This window comes from Anolis sagrei, chromosome 4 (assembly GCF_037176765.1).
Source record: "Anolis sagrei isolate rAnoSag1 chromosome 4, rAnoSag1.mat, whole genome shotgun sequence".
NCBI lineage: Eukaryota > Metazoa > Chordata > Lepidosauria > Squamata > Dactyloidae > Anolis > Anolis sagrei.
This window is the reverse complement of record NC_090024.1, coordinates 20,577,187-20,596,141: the sequence shown is the minus strand read 5'-3', so window position 1 is coordinate 20,596,141 and position 18,955 is coordinate 20,577,187. Positions and strand designations below refer to the sequence as shown.

Here is an 18,955-nt window from a genome sequence, read left to right as displayed (position 1 = left end):
CGTTTTATCTCTTGGCTGCAGTCTTCTATTATAGAGTGAGCCAAATAACAGACACTACCTGTGTTTGCAGCTTGGCCATGAGACTTCAGAAGAGACATACATAAGACTGTACAGTGTATGACTTTTATTGTCATTTGTTGTAACACGACTTCTGTTCTTGAGTTATAAATGACATTTCCTAATGGGTTCTGTCATTAAAAACATGGAGAATGGTAATTAAACTGCAAAACCTTGTTTTTCTGGGACATCTTGCAGCACATTTTGCTGTAGTTTTTCAATGAATATCTTGTAGAGCCATAACCAATTCAACATAATTTGTGGCAGCCACAAAAACAAAGTTTCTGGAGTATAACAACTTCTATTAAAGTAAGTACCACATAATTAAATGGGAAATAACACTTACAAAGCAGGAACAGAATTTTGTTCCCTTTTTCTTACATACTGTTATAATTTTGGTGGGAACAGTTTTTCATATTACGCATTGTTTTGAGTACCCAATCAAATAAGTCAAATGATTACCATTTCCTGATTCAGCAAATACTATAACCTGTTTGAAAACTGTCAACATGGAAGATCAGTGAAGAAATTGAGCTTCAAATAATGCTCAGAAGCTGGTTTAGTATCAGATTTGTCTCTCTCTTTTTGTGGTCCAGAGATGGCCGTGTCCTTGCTGCCGGCGGAAAATCCAACCACCTGCATTTATGGTGTTTGGACTCCAAGCAGCTCCTAAGAATAATCCAGATGCCAACCAAAGTGCGAGCTGTTCGCCACCTGGAATTCCTCCCTGATAGCTTTGATGGTGGATCAAATCAGGTTGGTGGCACCATATGAAAAAAATAACAGAAGTGTGTTTGCTAACCTGGTGGGATGCATCCTATTTTATGTAGCAATCTATGTATGTACACAGTAATGTGTTATTGCATTTGTTCTATAGGTTCTTGGGGTGCTGAGCCAGGATAATATCCTGAGATTTATTAATATCCGGACATGTAAGCTTCTCTTTGAAGTTGGCACTCATGAAGAAGGGATCAGCATGGCTACCTTGAGTCCCAATGGGAGATATATTGCCGCAGTCATGGAGAATGGCAGTCTTAATATATACAGTATCCAGGCTCTGACCCAAGAAATAAATAAGGTAAGTGTTTTGTAGGTATATAATCATCATCATCATCATCTTTATTTATACCCCGCCACCATCTCCCCGATGGGGACTCGAAGCAGCTTACATGAGGCCAAGCCCAAACAACAAAATACAATAAAATACAACCGAAAACGCAAACCGAAAACACAAACAAAGCACAACACCATAATTGCATAAAACATATGAATAAATAACGATATAAAATTACAATAACACAATCACAATATGAAGAATAACAAGCTGTTTTAATGTTGTGGACCTGAGAATTTGTATAGATGTTGGGATGAAAGGGTGGCCCACCAATTGCTTTTGGATTTCAGCTGCCATGGCCTATCATTATTGTCTCTGCTGGGTAGGGCTGATGGGCATTGCGGTTCTGCAAAGTCTGAAAGGCCACGTATTCCATATCTTCACTATGCAGGTTATTTAGAACTCGTAACACATATTACAATTATGTTTTCATGCTTTCCACACTTGCAAAGGAGAAAGTTGACACTGAAATCAGCCTTTAGATGGTTTATGTTCTATAACATTGTCTTCTAGGTCTTTAATAAATGTACTTTGTTGTTGTTTTTTTTTAAAAAAAGATCTTTATAAGGGCTAAGACAGTGTCCAATAATACCCTATATACTTGTGTGTAAGCCTACCTGAATATAAACCAGGGCACCTAATTTTACCACAATAAACTGAGAAAACTTATTGACTCAAGTATAAGCCGAGGGTGGGAAATGCGGCAGCTACTGGTAAATTTTAAAAAATAGATATCAATAAAATTAAATTAATTCATCAGTAAGTTAAATGTTTTTTAATATTTACCGTATTTCAAAGAAAAAACAGTAACCTAGTCCTGTAAGTAGAAAAGTAGAGTCAGCAAAAACAATATGGTATCAACAATAACTTAATAATAATAATAATAATAATAACAACAACAGCAACAACAACTTCATTTGTATCCTGCCCTGTCTCCCCATGGATACTCAGGCCAGCTTCCAACATAGTAACAATCAAACATCCAATGCCTATATAAACAATGCAGAGATAGATAAAGATCTATAATTATATATACTAATTTCACCTATGCATTTATATATATACTAATATATATACTAATTTCACCTGCCAAGGGAGGTGAAGAGGAGAGATAGATATATCATAAATTGCAAGGAATGGCCTTCAGGCTCTGCTGCCCAGCCTTGATACACGGTATCCCTTAATTAGCCCATCATATATCCCAGTTGACTGGATTTGTTCTTAAAAAATAACAGAGGAAGAAGTGTTAAGTTCTGAAATACTGGTTGGTTTGCACAGGTCCAGGAGAAGACCCACTCAAGTTGCTCACCTCTGATTTAGCCCTTCTCTAACACAATGCCTTTTAATTGTGTTGGACTGTAACACTCATCATCCCCAACCAGCATGATGAGTGGGTCTAGGGAAGAGCTATATATCAGGTTGTCCATATGACATGTACAAAGCCAAAAAATCTTGTGGTTGTTGCTTGTACCTGTATTTCATGCTTGTTGGCTGTTGAGTCTGAAATTCTACCATCTGTAGCACTTAAGGCAATGGTGAAAAGTGTTGAGATATTTCCTGATATTTTATTCTTTAAGTCTTAATCGAAGAGGTATTAATGAATCCCCTGTATCTATGCTTTTTCAGCCACCTCCACCTCTGTTCAAAGTGGTCGAAGAGTCCTCCAAATCCAGGTTTGACACAGATAAGCTTACAGTCAGAGTGGCCCCTGGGCGCTTGGAGAAGCCGTGGAAATCAAAGGCAAGCAAACTCCAAACAAAGGTCTTGAGGCCTCAGAGAGATGTATCACATGAGGATAAAGAGGTAAGAGTTTGCAGAAGATCTTTGGAACCAAAAGAATCCCAAAGGATATCTGATTATGCCGCTATTGGAGCACGATTAAAACAAATACAGGCAAGTCAAAAATCCAAAATACTCCAGAATCCAAAATTGTGCACATAGTTGCCTGTGATATTATTATTTATTATCTTCTGTTCTCTGATGGTTCACTGCACATAAACTTGATTTCATGCAGCAAATTATTAAAAAATGTGGTATGGAATTACCTTCAGGCTAAGTATGTAACCATAAACAAACTTCATGTTTAAACCTGGATCCCATCTTCAAGAAATCTCGTTATGTACCTTATATGCAAATACAGGTATTCCAAAATCCACAGTCCAAAACTCTTTGGGTCCCAAGAATTTTATCTGAAGCATTTGTATGTGTTTATTTTCATATTTATATGTGTTGGCATTGAATCACTGCCTACTGTAAGGCCATTCTGAGTCCCCTTTTATGGTGAAAAGGGCAAGATACTAATATGTGAAATAAATAAATAAATAAATTTTGCATACTCAACCTATAGCACACAAGCAATTAACAGCATGCTACAATATCTTCCCCATGAATGAGGTCCTCAGTATTTATTCAGATAGTTCATTATTTGTAGGTTTATCCTGGTTTATTACTTCCTGTTGATCCTGACTGATGGATTAGAGATAGGAAAAAAAAACTTCATTAGTTGCTCCTTAAACAGGTTTTCTCAATTGCCCTAGTGTTGGTTCCTGTTCCCACTGGATGTGGGAAGGGGATATTACATTTTAAGCAATTTATTTATGTTGCTCATTAAAAAAAATATTGGAGAAGCATTAATTCACTGTATAATGAAAAGAAAATGTGAATTGAAATCACATTTCCTTCACTCAAGAACTGACATTGACTCAGTTGAGAGGCTGTTGTAATTGTCATTGTTGTTGTGAGCCTTAAAGTTGTTTGCAGCTTTTGATGTTCCTAAGGTGACCCTAGGGTTGTTTTTTCTTTGCAAGACTGGTGGGTTGCCTTTGTCTTCCTCTGAGGCTTCCTGGCCTCGAGCTTCCAATAGAGAAAGTGTGACAGATTTTTGAGTGCATCTACACTATTGAATTAATGCAATTGGACTCCATTTTCACTGAAGCCCCCAGTGGCGCAGTGGGTCAAACCCTTGTGCTGGCAGGACTGATGACCGATAGGTTGGAGGTTCAAGCTCCCTCTGTCAGCTCCAGCTCCCCATATGGGAGCATGAGAGAAGCCTCCCACAAGGATGATAAAACATCAAAAAAAATCTGGGCGTCCCCTGAGCAACATCTCTCACACCAGAAGCAACTTGCAGTTTCTCAAGTCACTTCTGACACGGAAAAAGAAAAACCCACTTTCACTTCCATTACTCAATGCTATAGCATCCTGGGAGTTGTAGTTTGCCAGAACTCTTCAGCAGAGAATGTTAGAAATATTAAATATTAACTAGGTATTTTTAATTACAAAAATGTGAGTCAAACACTGAAAGGATACAATAATTCAGCAAAAGCTGCAGTTCAATATAAGCAGGTGTGCCTGTAGCTTAGTAGCCCTCATTCTGAAGAAACCCTCAGTGTTAGCAGACCTCATTGTGAGGGAGGCCTCAGTCTGAGAGAGCCCTCAATGAGAGAAGGCTTCTGTCAGAGAAAGACCTCAGTGTGAGGTAGGCCTCTGTATTAGAAGGTGTGAGAAGCTTCAGTGAGAGAACCCCCAGGTTGACAGCCATTGATTGTGAAGGCTGCTATGTGTAAAAAGCTACTGTGTTAAGCTCCTGTGTAACTTTGGTCTGAAAGGAGGCTCTGTGAGAGCAGAGCTGGTTATCTACATAAGAAAGAAGCTCAGCGTGGAAGCAAAGAAGGAAGTGTAAAGAACTTTATTTGTGTTATGGAAACCTTGTCCTTGGAAATAGTGCAACCATATTATTTTGCTATAAAGAAAAGCCTTCTATGGAAGAGATAACATTGGTCCATGTGTTTTTGTTCTTTTTATCACTTTGGGCTACTGGTACTGGGTCAAGCTGCTGCTAATAAGTTACTCTGCTGTACATTTATGAGGAGGGTTTTTTATTAATAAGCCCACTTGCCCAAAAGAGAATGCTATAGACCTTGTAAAACTACAATTGCCATGATTCCATAAGGTTGAACCATGGCAATTAGAGTATGGTCAGACTGCTTTAGTTCTGTAGTGTAGATGCACCCAAAGAAAAAAGGCTTTTCTCTTTCTTCCCATCCCTGTTCTATGAAATTTGGAGTGGTGTTGTTTTCTTTATTCTTCCCCTCTTTTTTGCCTAAATGGCAAGGAAAAATAGTTTTAAAATAAATTTTAAAAAAGCCAACAGAATTGAGGCATGGAAATGAATTGTGCACATTGCAAAATTCAAAATACAGAGAAGAAACAAAATGGGTTAGCGAAAGAGCCTTAGAGTGCACACAACGTGAAAACTAACTTTGTTGGTCTTGTTCTAGAATGAGCTGCCAGAAGGATTGAACAAAAAGCGGCTCCAGACATTGCTGAAAGGATTTGGAGAATATCCAACAAAATACCGGTGCGTAGAGTCGTGTGTCAGAAAAAATGTCTTGCACATTTTCCCATTGAGTCGCCATTGTCCCTGTGAATCTGTGTTGTTGTTACAGGATGTTTGTGTGGCGCTCCTTGCTCCATCTTCCGGAAAACCACTTGGCCTTCAGCAGCTTGTTGAATAAAGGGACCCATTCAGCATTTGTGCACCTTCAGAATGAATATCCTATTAAAAGCAGGAAACTTTTGCGTGTCTTACAGAGGTAAATAAGGATATCACAAGTAGCTATGGAAGTTAATAGAGTGGGGAAATTACCATACCAACAGAGGGGTCTGTAAAAACTGCTCTTCCAAACTCTGGTTGAAGTCAACTTTCTGCTCTTTGACCCATCCTGAAGAAGTTGTTGTATATAGAGTTTATGTCGAGTATGAATTGCTCTACTCCAGGCATGGGCAAACTAAGGCCCAGGGGCCAGATGCGGCCTCCTGGGTCCTTACCTCAGGCCCTCCTCATTTTCCCTGTCCATTTGGCATAAGGACATGGTGGCCCGCCACTTATTTATGCAGAAAGGATGGGGGAGGAAGACACTCTCTGGAGTGCTCTCAGCCACTACATGTCTTTCTCTCCTCCTGGCATAAGAACAATGCAAGTGACTCCTTCCTTATGCTAAGAGGATGGCCCAAGAAAGGCACATAGCGGCTGAGAGCCCTCTGGAGCGCTCTTGGTAGTCACGTGTCTCGCCCTCCTCCTGGCATAATGGCCAAAGATTGGGGGAGGAGAATCGGGACAGTCACCACATTTCTCGTTTTCATCCTAAATGAAGCAGCCCCATCCTTATGCCAGGACAGCCTGAGGATGACCCGGGCCCTGCGCTGGCCCCGCCTTTTTCCAGGCACTCCCCCTCCCTCCCCCTTCCCACCCAGAACGTGCCCAGCTGCCCTCACGGCTCGGCACTCTCAGCTAGGCCCACAATGCGGCCCCAAGCAAAAATGTTTTCACATTCTACTCGGTACTCTTTTCACTGATTGTGTGCAGTTCTTCTCTCCCTTGTATTGTCTAAGCCAGGGGTCCACAAACTCTTTAAACAGAGGGCCAGGTCACAGTCCCGCAAACTGTTGGAGAGCCGGATTATAATTTGAAAAAAACATGAATGAATTGCTATGCACACAGCACATATCTTATTTGTAGTGCAAAAACCACATTAAAACAATACAATAATTAAAATGAAGAACAATGTTAACAAATATTAGTATTTCAATGGGAAGTGTGGGCCTGCTTTTGACTGATGAGATAGGATTGCTGTTGTTGTGTGCTTTCAAGTCATTTCACTTAGGTTGACCCTGAGTAAGGGCCAGGTAAATGACCTTGGAGGGCCGTATCCGGCCCCCGGGCCTTTGTTTGAGGACCCCTGATCTAAGCAGCTGTATCTTTCTGTTTACAGGACTTTGTCTGCTCTGGCTCACTGGTCCACCATCTTTGGTGAGCTGCCTTATGTCCCTTTGTTGGCCTTCCCTTTCATCAAACTCTTCCAGAACAACCAGCTCATCTGCTTTGAAGTGGTTGCTACTGTAATAGGTACGAAAGGATTTTTCAGGGAAATACAGTGTTAGGGCCTTACAGATTTCTTTAGACAAACTTTTGTGGAGTTTTGGCACCACGATTGGAAAACCGTCATCCCTTTGTCCTCTTCGAACCTTCATTAATCATATAATATAATGTAAGGTAATATATTGTATATACATATAATATTTATAATATTATAATGTAATACCATATAATAATAATTGATATTATAATTATATATTTTATATTACATGTAATATTACTAAGAATATTACAATATAATGGTATGGTACAATGTAGTAACATATAATACTGATATTGTACTATGCTAATAATATAATATATTGTATGTATGTATATATCTTGTAAGGCGCCCTGAGTCCCCTTCGGGGTGAGAAGGATGGCATTTAAATGTCGTAAATAAATAAATTAGTGGGAAGAGAACCAAAAGATGTTCTCAGGAGGATGTCGGAATGACAGTTGGCCCTCCACTTTCATGAGAACCCCAACAAAACTGGGCAAAACACCAATTTTTAAAATGCTGGGTTTTGTTTTGTTTTGTTTTTTACTTGAGAGAACACCAGGATGACTCTGTGCTTGACTTCCTTTACTTAAATCCACAAAAGGTAAACCCGCCAACATATTTTTCTCTGTGGTGTATCCATTGATATCTTTGCATGAATTCACTGTTGATGGACAAGAATGCAAGATTATGTTTCATTCTTATTCTCTTAAGTAGTGAATTTGGTGTTTTTGTTTTCTACTTTCCGTCCTTTTTTCCAGTTAATTGGTGCCAGCACTGGTTCGAGTTTTTCCCGAATCCGCCCATCAATGTCCTCAGTATGGTGGAAAATATCTTGGCACATCATGACAAAGAGTTGCTTCAGCATTTGATGAATTACAATATAACATCACAGGTAGAATGAAAGTAGTCTGACTTTGACCACATCAGAACTATAGTTCTGTAGACCCATAATAGGATTCAGTGGGCAAATTGTGCAGAGGAATTCGGGTAGAACCCAACTGGTCACTTGCATTTTCAGTCATTATTGAGGGACTTCTACAATATCTCTGACATAATTTTTTTCTTGTTCCAGAACATGGTCCAGAACATGTTACCTATAGGTCAGGAGTTAGTCTGTAATGGGGGATGTGTGTTCATGATTGCTGTTTTGGGTCAATTTTCTCAGAATAACTATGTCATATTTCCTGAACTGAAGATATGAGGCATTCTGACACCCCCAGTAACCACCTATTCCGTAGTGTGTAAATGTTAAATCTTGACTAGTTGATGGTTTAAATGTTTATCTGGATTTTCTCTGATCACATTTACTTCCTGAATGGTTGAATATCACTCTGCAATACTAGGTGGTAATCCTCAAATACCATTTCTAATTGAAGTCTAATGCATACTATAATAATAATAATAATAATAATAATAATAATAATAATAATAATAATCTTCATTTGTATTCTGCCCTATCTCCCCAAGGGGACTCAGGACGGATTCCAACATACGGCAAACATTCAGTGCCTACATAAAACAACAAACACTGACATAAAATCCCAGAAAAACTCCATATATGAAAATCACATTAAAACCTAACATCAAATTAAAGTCTATCATCAGTAAATTAAACCTAACATCAATAAATTAAACTACACATAGTCAGACAAAATTAATAACATAAATTCTAAACAAAATATCCACATTAATTTACAATAGCCAGCAAGGCTTCATAAAATGGTGTGGGTTGGTTATGTAGTCAAATAAGGTCATTGGGCTGGTGTGGACCAGGAAAGCCCAAATACAAATAGTACTGAATCAGAGGTCCAACAGTGATCTCTCAACCATCTAATCCTCCTTCTCTCCATATACTCGTGAGCAAAAGGAGGTCTCCAGTTGTTTTTTGAAGGAGAGGAGGGAGAGGGGCAGCTTGGTTTCTTTAGGGAGGGAGTTCCAGAGGTGAGGGATGACCACGGAGAAGGCCCTCTCCCTCATTCCCACCAGCCATTCTTGAAATGGAGGTGGGACTGAGAGCAGAGCCTCCTCCGGTTCAATTGTTTGGGAGTAATTGAATTTGGCAAGGTAGCAATGTCTTAACTTATTTCTTTGGTGAGATTACACTGGGAAATAGCCCATTGTTTCTTCAAACTAAATCTGTTGTGTACTGCTATTTCAGACTAATTTAGCCCAGTTGCTCAAAATGCATTGTGGAATACATTGTTTAATATTCTTTTTGCCCTCAGGGAATAGGCACGCAGGATCCCTGCAAAAAGTAGAAACACTGGAACTATATGCCTGTTATTTTTTTTAACCTGAGAGAACCCTTCTCTGCATTTCTTAGGTGCTCTAGAACAATTCTTTGGTCAACTGTCACCTTCCTCCAGCAGGACAATGACCACAGAATCGCACTGGAGGACCTAAAGATGTCTAGAGAGAGCATATATTTGGTTGCAATGGGCAGTAACAAAAGTGGCATCCAACTTATTATCTGGAGATAATCGAATCTGCAAATTCTTAACGCACAAATGTGTAGAGACAGCTATATCCTACTCTACTCCTAAAAATCAGCCCCACCACTTGAAAACAAAACAATCCTTTCTTTGCAGGCTTACAAACTAAAATGGTTGTTGTTTTAAACTGAAATACAACACAAAGGGAGACTAAGAAAATGCTGTTGCCAGTTGAAGTAGGCAGGACTGAGAACCACAAGGAGGCCATGATATAAAAGCATCTGTAGTGCTCAAGATTGTTTTTATGGTCTGGTTGCAACAAGTACTAATGGGTTTATGCTTGTTACTTTAGGTCTATGCTTGGCCTCTCCTGGAAACAATGTTCTCTGAGGTTCTGACAAGGGAGGAATGGCTGAAAATGTTTGATAACATCTTCTCCAACCACCCTTCCTACTTTCTGATGGTGGTTGCTGCTTACGTTATCTGTTCCAGGGCTCCGTTGCTGCACTGTAATCAGAAAGAAGACTTTGAGGTATATCTCTTGCTTCATATTATTGTAGTCTTCTCAGTTCTCACTTTTAGGAGACAGAGTAATTTTTGTAATTCATCCTACTCCCATCCTAAAAAGAAAACTTTAGTTGGGTATTTTTGTGTATGTTAGAACCAATGTTCTAACCAATAGATCAATAGGTACCACTCCAGCGGGAAGGTAATGGCACTCCATACAATCATTCTGACCACATGACCTTGGAGGTGTCTATGGAAAACGCCGGCGCTTCGGTTTAGAAATGGAGATGAGCACCAACCTCCAAAGTCGGGCACGACTGGACTTAATGTCAAGGGGAAACCTTTACCTTTACCTTTTACATGGAACCAATGTATTAGAACCAGCCTGAACCCATGACCCAGACATGCATACCATCAATATTGTTTTGGATTAAAAATTGATTCACTGTTTAGGAAGACCTTGGCGATGGCATAAAATCACCTAAAGTAGCAATGTTCCAATAGAACAGGGTTGTTGGGCTTTTATTTCTGCCTCCAAATTAGGAGTAAAACACAGGCTGTAGTTTCTGAGGGGTTGTGGCCCATGGCAGGTCCTGAGAGAGTATAAATTGGGCATCACATCTCCCTTGGCTCCTCATTTTATTGCATATAGGGTTTCATGATCATGGAGCATGAATGCTTCCATGGAATTAGTTGTTTACTGACAAGAAATAGATCTGTAACCTCGAATGTGTGCATTTCTCTGCCTTTCAACTTCCTCTTACAGTCGTAGTTTCTGAGTAAAGCATTCAGAACATGATTTTCATGCGTCACAGAACACTTGACAAGGATTTTGGGTGTGGGATAAAATTGGCCTATCTTTTTTTAGTTAGGTCAGTCCATTACATTTCCAGCTTAATCCCGATTTGAATGAAAGCTTCTCTGTGTGCATAATGGAACACTTATAAGGAACAGGAAATACAGCTTGCAAGTACAGTACAGACTTCTAGTATCTGAGTTTTCTAGAAATGAATAGCAAGTATTGCCTTCTTTTAACTGGAACCTATTAGTGTTTTGAATTAAGTAAACAGATAACTACTACAGCCTCACAGTATTTAGCTATATGGTGCTGATTTCTATCAGAGCTTGGAAATAGTTGTTTTTTTTAGAGTTTTTTGTGTACCTTCAAGCTGCTTCCAAGTTATGGTGACCCTAAAATGAACCTATCACCTTAGGGTCTCAATAACAATAATAACAACAACAATAGTATATTTTATTTATATTCCACGCTGTTTCCCTGAGGGGACTCAGAGCGGATTACAGAATACATATATGGCAAACATTCAACACCATTATACAATTAACAACAAAGACAGACAGTACATAGACAGAGACAAGGCTTCCCTCTTTTTCATCTCTGAGACCTGGAGGCTGTGCTTCACTCGGTCTTCAGGAGGTGCTGTTGTTCCATTTTTCTACATAGAGGAGCCTGTTGTCCATGGACGCCTTCCTGATCAAATTGCCAGCATGTTTTCAGGGGTGCCTTTTATCTCCCCAGCAAAGCAGTACCTGTTAATATATTCACACCGCTGTTTTCGAACTGCTAGGTAAGCAGAAGCTAGGGCTGATGGTAGGAGCTCACCCCGACTCGTGGCTTGAACTGCCAACCTTCCAGTTGGCAAGATTTTCTGTAGCTGGCAGTTTAACCCACTGTACTAAAAATACATACCAATATTGTTGTTATTGTTGTTATTTCAAAGTTTGCCATTGTCTTCCCCTGAGACTGAAAGTATGATTTGCTCACACCTAGTGGCCTTCCATTGTGAAGTAGGGGTTTAAAGAGTGGTATCCTACAATTCTGTGTTGTAGTCCAGCAAGTGGCAGAGGATTTTTGTTTTTTACATTTCAAAGGATAAGGGGATTGATGGGTTTCAAAGTGAAGAGTCTCTGAGTGATTGGAGAAAACTATATGCAGATGAAGCTAATGTTTTGGATTCTTGTGCTCATTCCCAGGCAATATGGGAAAGTGAGGAAAGTGAAAGTTCAAGTTCCCCTTGTGAAAAGGCCTTGGGCTGATGGGGAGTTTTCTCAGGAAACTAGATTACGCCTGAGAACAAAAAGAGTGAAAAATACAAACAAGATATTCTCAGATAATCCAAGATAAGACCGTGAAGGCCAGGGGTGTTCGGCATGATCTCATGGGCATCTGGACTGTCTTAAATTAAGTGCTTTGGGCATTACACTTCTCAGAGGAGACATAGAAGATGGGTCTCCTATCTCTGCTCACAAGTTCATGATTCACATATTCTCAGATTTCCTGTTCTGGTTCATGTCTTTGTTTCCTTGAAGAGTTTGCCTTAGAAAAGTTCCTGTTTTCATGTTTATGGATTTATGTTTGAAGTACCGCTGTGGATTTTAGTTCTCTTGACTTTATGTACTTCGTCATTTTTGGATTACTGCTATTTGTATTTCCTATTCTACTGATTCTTTTGGAATTGCTCTTTTCCCGTTTTTACTTGCTTTCTTTAATAAACATTTTAGATAGAAGTACTGGGCTCTGGTGTGGTGCTGGGTGAAAAGGTGTTTCAGTGTTTGAGTACATTCTGGTCCAATACTTAACAGCTACAGAGCTCTCACAATCTATATGGCTAGGGAATCCTTGGGTTTGTAGTCCAGAATGACATTTCCAGTCATCTTGTCGTGGTGAGGGGGCTTGCGTGTTCCGATGAACCTGTGGGCACAACAACTGGAGTCGTGCACTCCCAGGAGTGGCCGCGGGGGAGGTCCCAGACCAAGCACAGTCCGAAGACCCAAAGACCTCAACGGCGGAGCAGGCGGAGGATAACATGGCACATGTTACAACGGCTGCGAAGGCGGAAGAAGGCTGCAACAGACTGAGAAGCCATGGTCATTGTGTTAAACTACATCACCAGTGGAACCTCATCTGTGAAGACTGTGTGTTGTTCAGTTGTGCACTGACCTCCACACATTAAAAAAACCCACGCACAGGCGTCTTCCAAAGAAAATAAAAACCAAGCAACCAAAGTCCCATGGCGATCAGCGAGTGGCGACGGGGGCAGGACTGTGAAATCTGGAAGCCCCTAGTCACAGACTGGCACATGGGCGGTGGGTACGGACTCAGTCGCTCTACCTCAAGGTCCGAGGCAGTTGAGTAGTTCGGCAGCTGTATCCGCGACTGAGCAGCCCTTTTTAGGACCCACTCTGCTCACCCCACACGGGGAGGGGGCTAGAAAAGGTGCCCTAAACATAGTCTGCCTCACTTATCCCTGACTGGACTGCCGCGTCCAGTGGGGTCACCACCCTGCGGCCAAAAAAGAAAAATGAACTTCGGTACGTGGAACGTACGGACTCTGATGGACAACAGTGACAGTGAACGCCCCGAACGCAGAACTGCCATCATCGCAAGGGAGCTGGGACGCTTCAACATCGACATAGCAGCCCTTCAGGAGACCCGGAGAGCAGGAGAGGGACAGCTGAAGGAAGAAAAAGGAGGCTACACCTTCTTCTGGAAGGGACTGCCTGAAAAAGACCAAAGAATGCACGGAGTTGGCTTTGCCATCAGGAATGATCTGGTGAAACATCTGTCCGAAGCACCCACTGGCATCAACGAACGACTCTCAACCCTCCGAATCGATCTTGCCAAAAACCAACGGGCAACCATCATAAGTGCCTATGCACCAACACTAGATGCTGACGAAGACATCAAGGAGAAATTCTACTGTCAGCTGGACACCGTCCTATCAGGGATACCTAAGGAGGACAAAATCATTCTCCTGGGGGACTTCAATGCAAGAGTCGGGCGAGACTTCGACCTGTGGCCAGGGACCATCGGAAAAGACGGGGTTGGAAACAGCAACTCGAATGGCATCCTGCTTCTCACCAAATGTGCGGAGCACAACCTTGTCATCACCAACACGCTCTTCCGCCAGAAAAACAAGTTCAAGACATCATGGAAGCACCCCCGGTCAAAGCACTAGCACCTCTTAGACTATGTAATCACACGTGCCAGAGACCGGCGTGACGTACTCCTCACAAGAGCCATGACAGGTGCTGACGACTGCTGGACCGACCACAGGCTAATCCGATCCACGATGGCTATCAAGATCGCCCCCAAGCGCAGACTCCAAGGAAGAAAGACAAGGCGCAAAATGAACACCCAAGCCCTTCAGGAGCCCTCCAGGCGAGCCCATCTCCAAACAGCACTCAAGGACCATCTACCCACAGTACACCCCGAAAATGTTGAGGAACATTGGAACAAACTGAAGACCTCCATCATCCAAGCCTGCGAAGAATCTATTGGATACCAAGCCAAGAAACATCAAGACTGGTTTGACGAAAATGACATCGAGATCCAACAGCTAATCGGCAAGAAAAGGAAAGCCTTCCAAACATGGCAGAGAGACATCAACTGTGCTGCTAAGAAAAAGATCTACGCCAGTGCAAAAGCTGAGGTCCAAAGAAGGACAAGAGAACTCAAGAACATCTGGTGGACAAAGAAGGCTGAAGAAATCCAACACCTGGCAGATACCCATAATGCTCAAGGATTTTTCAAAGCCACAAAGGTCATCTATGGGCCAAGAAACCATGGCATACAGCCTCTACGCTCATCAGACGGAACCAAACTCCTGAAGGACCAAAACGCAATTGCACTACGTTGGAAAGAACACTACCAAAGCCTCCTAAACCGCAGCTCCAGTGTGGCCGAAGAGGTCCTCTCACAAATCCCGCAACAACAAACCAGGGATGAGCTTGCAGCACTGCCTAGTTTGGAAGAAGTCAGCAATGCCATCAGCCAACAAAAGAACAACAAAGCCAGCGGACCGGATGGGATCCCTGCTGAAATCTTTAAAGAGGGAGGACCTGCGCTGACACACCAACTCCACCAGCTCATAGAAAAAGTGTGGGTGACTGAGAAAATCCCAGCAGACTTCAAGGATGCCACCATCATCACCCTCTTCAAAAAAGGAGAAAGAACAGACTGCGGAAACTATCGAGGTATCTCCCTTCTAACCTCTGCTGGGAAAATCCTCGCAAGAATCCTTGCAAACCGCCTTCTGCCCCTCTCAGAAGACACCCTCCCAGAATCCCAGAACGGCTTCCGCCCCTCCAGAGGAACTGTGGACATGATCTTCACTGCACGACAGCTCCAAGAAAAATGCAGGGAACAAAACCAACCTCTGTACATGGCATTCATCGACCTTGCAAAGGCATTCGACACAGTGAATCGCAGCGCTCTCTGGACCATCCTCCAGAAAATCGGGTGCCCAAGCAAATTTGTGAACATCCTGCGGCTCCTCCATGATGACATGATGGCAACAGTCTTGGACAGCAATGGCTCCCAAAGTGACCCATTTAAGGTGGAATCGGGTGTCAAACAGGGATGTGTTATTGCCCCAACTTTATTCTCCATCTTCATCGCCATGATACTTCACCTTGTTGATGGGAAGCTTCCCACCGGAGTGGAAATCATCTATCGGACAGACGGCAAGCTATTTAACCTCAGCAGACTGAAAGCCAAAACCAAGGTCACAACAACATCTGTTATAGAACTCCAGTATGCTGATGACAATGTCGTCTGTGCGCATTCAGAAGAAGATCTACAAGCCACTCTCAACACCTTTGCAGAAGCATACACAAAGCTTGGCCTGTCACTGAACATCGAGAAAACCAAAGTGCTGTTCCAGCAGTCACCAGCCATCCCCTCTCCAATGCCAGAGATACAGCTTAATGGTGTAACATTAGAAAATGTCGACCATTTCCGCTACCTTGGCAGCCACCTCTCCACCAAAGTCAACATCGACGCCGAAATACAACACCGCCTGAGCTCTGCAAGTGCAGCATTTTCCCGAATGAAGCAGAGAGTGTTTGAGGACCGGGACATCCGTAGGGATACTAAGGTGCTTGTCTATAAAGCTATTGTCCTCCCAACCCTGCTATATGCCTGTGAGACATGGACTGTCTACAGACGTCACATGCAGCTCCTGGAACGATTCCATCAGCGCTGCCTCCGGAAAATCCTGCAAATCTCCTGGGAAGACAAACGGACAAACGTCAGCGTGCTGGAGGAAGCAAAGACCACCAGCATTGAAGTGATGGTCCTCCAACATCAACTCCGCTGGACAGGCCACGTTGTCCGGATGCCTGACCACCGTCTCCCAAAGCAGTTGCTCTACTCCGAACTCAAGAACGGAAAACGGAATGTTGGTGGACAGGAAAAGAGATTTAAAGATGGGCTCAAAGCCAACCTTAAAAACTCTGGCATAGACACTGAGAACTGGGAGGCCCTGGCCCTTGAGCGCTCCAGCTGGAGGTCAGCTGTGACCAGCAGTGCTGCAGAATTCGAGGAGGCACGAGTGGAGGGTGAAAGAGAGAAACGTGCCAGGAGGAAGGCGCGTCAAGCCAACCCCGACCGGGACCGCCTTCCACCTGGTAACCAATGCCCTCACTGCGGAAGAAGATGCAGAGCAAGAATAGGGCTCCACAGCCACATGCGGACCCACAAGGAAACCCATGATGGAAGACCATCTTACTCGTCCAACGAGGGATCGCCTAAGTAAGTAAGTAAAAGACCAACTAATCCAGGGAATAATAAAGCACTCTTAAATGTCCTTGGACTACAAATCCGGAATGGTAACATTCAATTCATGAAATCCATTTTGTCCACTCCTGCTTTTTGGGGTTGAAATCCTTTGGAACAGCTTGCTGCATTCCTACAGTAGTATCCTTAGCTAATTTCCGGCTGGGTTAATTGACAGCGTAAAACCTAGAATACTTCAGCAATTCAGAAGTCATTTCTCCTTGCCATTTCTTCCTTTCCCTTTGTCTTTTATGATCAAAATCTGCCTTCATTGCAGTACTTCTTCCATCATCGGAACAACCTGGACATCAGTGTTGTGATCAAAGAGGCCTACCACCTCATGGATTGCACCCCAGCAGACATCCATCCACAACGGATGCTGGACGACTTTGTGCCGCTGACCAAGGGACAGTACCCCATATTCAATAAATACCCCAAGTTCATTGTGGATTACCAGTCTCAGGAGCGGGAGCGAATCCGACAGGATGAAATTGAGTACTTGAGAGAGAGGTATTGAAGGCAACTGGAATTGGGGAGGGATAATAGTGTTTTTGGAAAAGCATGACCTTTCAGAGATCATAACCTTTTGGGAACCAGAAGTCTCTATAGCTTTTTGGAAGTGTGACCCTTTTGGAGATTAATTAGCATTCACACTATCTATATAAATAAAAATGTAATGTCCGTTTGTGGGATTAACAGAATTCAAAAACCACTGGACGAATTGACACCAAATTTGGACACAAGACACCCAACAACCCAATGTATGTCCTTCACTCAAAAAAAATGATTTTGTCATTTGGGAGTTGTAGTTGCTGGGATTTATAGTTCACCTACAATCAAAGAGCAGTCCAACAATCAAAGAGCATTGTGCACTCCACCAACGATGGAATTGAACCAAACTTGGCACACAGTTCTCCCATGACCAACAGAAAACACTGGAAGGGTTTTGTGGGCAGTGTCCTTTGGTTTTGGAGTTGTAGTTCACCTAAATCCAGAGATCACTGTGGACTCAAACAATGATGGATCTGGACCAAACTTTACACGAATACTCAATATGCCCAAATGTGAACACTGGTGGAGTTTGGGAAAAATAGAATCTTGACATTTGGGAGTTGTAGTTGCTGGGATTTATAGTTCACCTACAATCAAAGAGCACTCCACCAACGATGGAATTGAATCAAACCTGGCACACAGAACTCCCATGACCAACAGAAAATATTGGAAGGGTTTGGTGGGCATTGACCTTGGAGTAGCAGTTCATCTATATCCAGAGAGCACTGTGGATTCAAATAATGATGGAGCTGGACCAAACTTGGCATGAATACTCAATATGCCCAAATGTGAACACTGGTGGAGTTTAGGGAAAATAGACCTTGACATTTGGGAGTTGTAATCATTGGGATTTATAGTTCACCTACAATCAAAGAGCATTCTGAACCCTATTGCCTCGCGAATTGAGCCAAACACAGAACCCCCATGACCAAAAGAAAATACTGTGTTTTCTGATGGTCTTTGGCAACCCCTCTGACACTCCCAGGTTCCAACCCCCAGGTTGAGAAATGCTGACTTAGAAGGAGATGGAATAGTTAGTGCAAGAAATGATTAAAAATGCTACAGTGATCCATCCCCTGATCAGTTTCTATATCTTTACTACCGGGTGTCTTTGTAGTATGCTAAACCACATGTAATACTTTGTTTTCTTTTTATGCCATTGATACCTTAAAAAATACCTAGCATTTTCAGCTAATCCCCACCCCCAAAAATTCAAGCACCCTCCAGATCTGCAAGTTACAAGAAATGGGGTCAAAAACATATTTATGAAACTCTGCTTGGATTGACTGCTTTGAGCCATTAGGTTCCTTTATTGTCCAGATTCCTCTTGGGAGGCTAGGTCTAATATATGCCAAAATCAAGCTTAAATCCCCATTCTTGCTTTGAACCACAATCACAGTACTCTTGCTCAGAGTCTTCTTCAGACAGTGAGCTTCATCATTGTTCTTTGCAGACAATTGGTTCATGAGGTCGAAGCGAAAGCCATCGAGCATAGAGTGGAGGATGAGGCTTGGTATCGGAAGCAGGAGTTAATTCGCGAGGCAGAAGAGCAGAGGAGGAAGACCCTGATGAAGGAGGAAGAGAAGCTAGCAGAACAGCGGCGGAGGTATTGTCCTTCTAGCATCTTTGACCTGGATTGCGTCCATCTTTGGAAGCTAAGCCCTATGAGGAGTGGCTTAGGGAACTGAGCACATTTAGGTTGGAGAAAAGTAGCCTGAGAGGGGATACAATAGCCATATTTGGAAAGATGTCATTGAGGAGAGGCAAGCTTGTTTTCTGCCGCCCTGGACACTGG

The 18,955-nt window shown here is 42.4% G+C and overlaps 1 protein-coding gene across 1 annotated transcript in view; it reads left to right on the top strand.

The window, feature by feature from the left end:
• The window catches only part of TBC1D31 (TBC1 domain family member 31), a 45,530-nt gene that overhangs the window by 14,773 nt on the left and 11,802 nt on the right, over window positions 1-18,955 (top strand). The window contains exons 7-16 of the mRNA XM_060775838.2: window positions 654-813; window positions 935-1,135; window positions 2,798-2,974; window positions 5,452-5,531; window positions 5,620-5,766; window positions 6,946-7,079; window positions 7,851-7,984; window positions 9,877-10,056; window positions 16,886-17,118; window positions 18,614-18,766. Coding sequence (XP_060631821.2) covers window positions 654-813; window positions 935-1,135; window positions 2,798-2,974; window positions 5,452-5,531; window positions 5,620-5,766; window positions 6,946-7,079; window positions 7,851-7,984; window positions 9,877-10,056; window positions 16,886-17,118; window positions 18,614-18,766 — 1,599 coding nt within the window. The remainder of the gene's footprint in view (window positions 1-653; window positions 814-934; window positions 1,136-2,797; window positions 2,975-5,451; window positions 5,532-5,619; window positions 5,767-6,945; window positions 7,080-7,850; window positions 7,985-9,876; window positions 10,057-16,885; window positions 17,119-18,613; window positions 18,767-18,955) is intronic.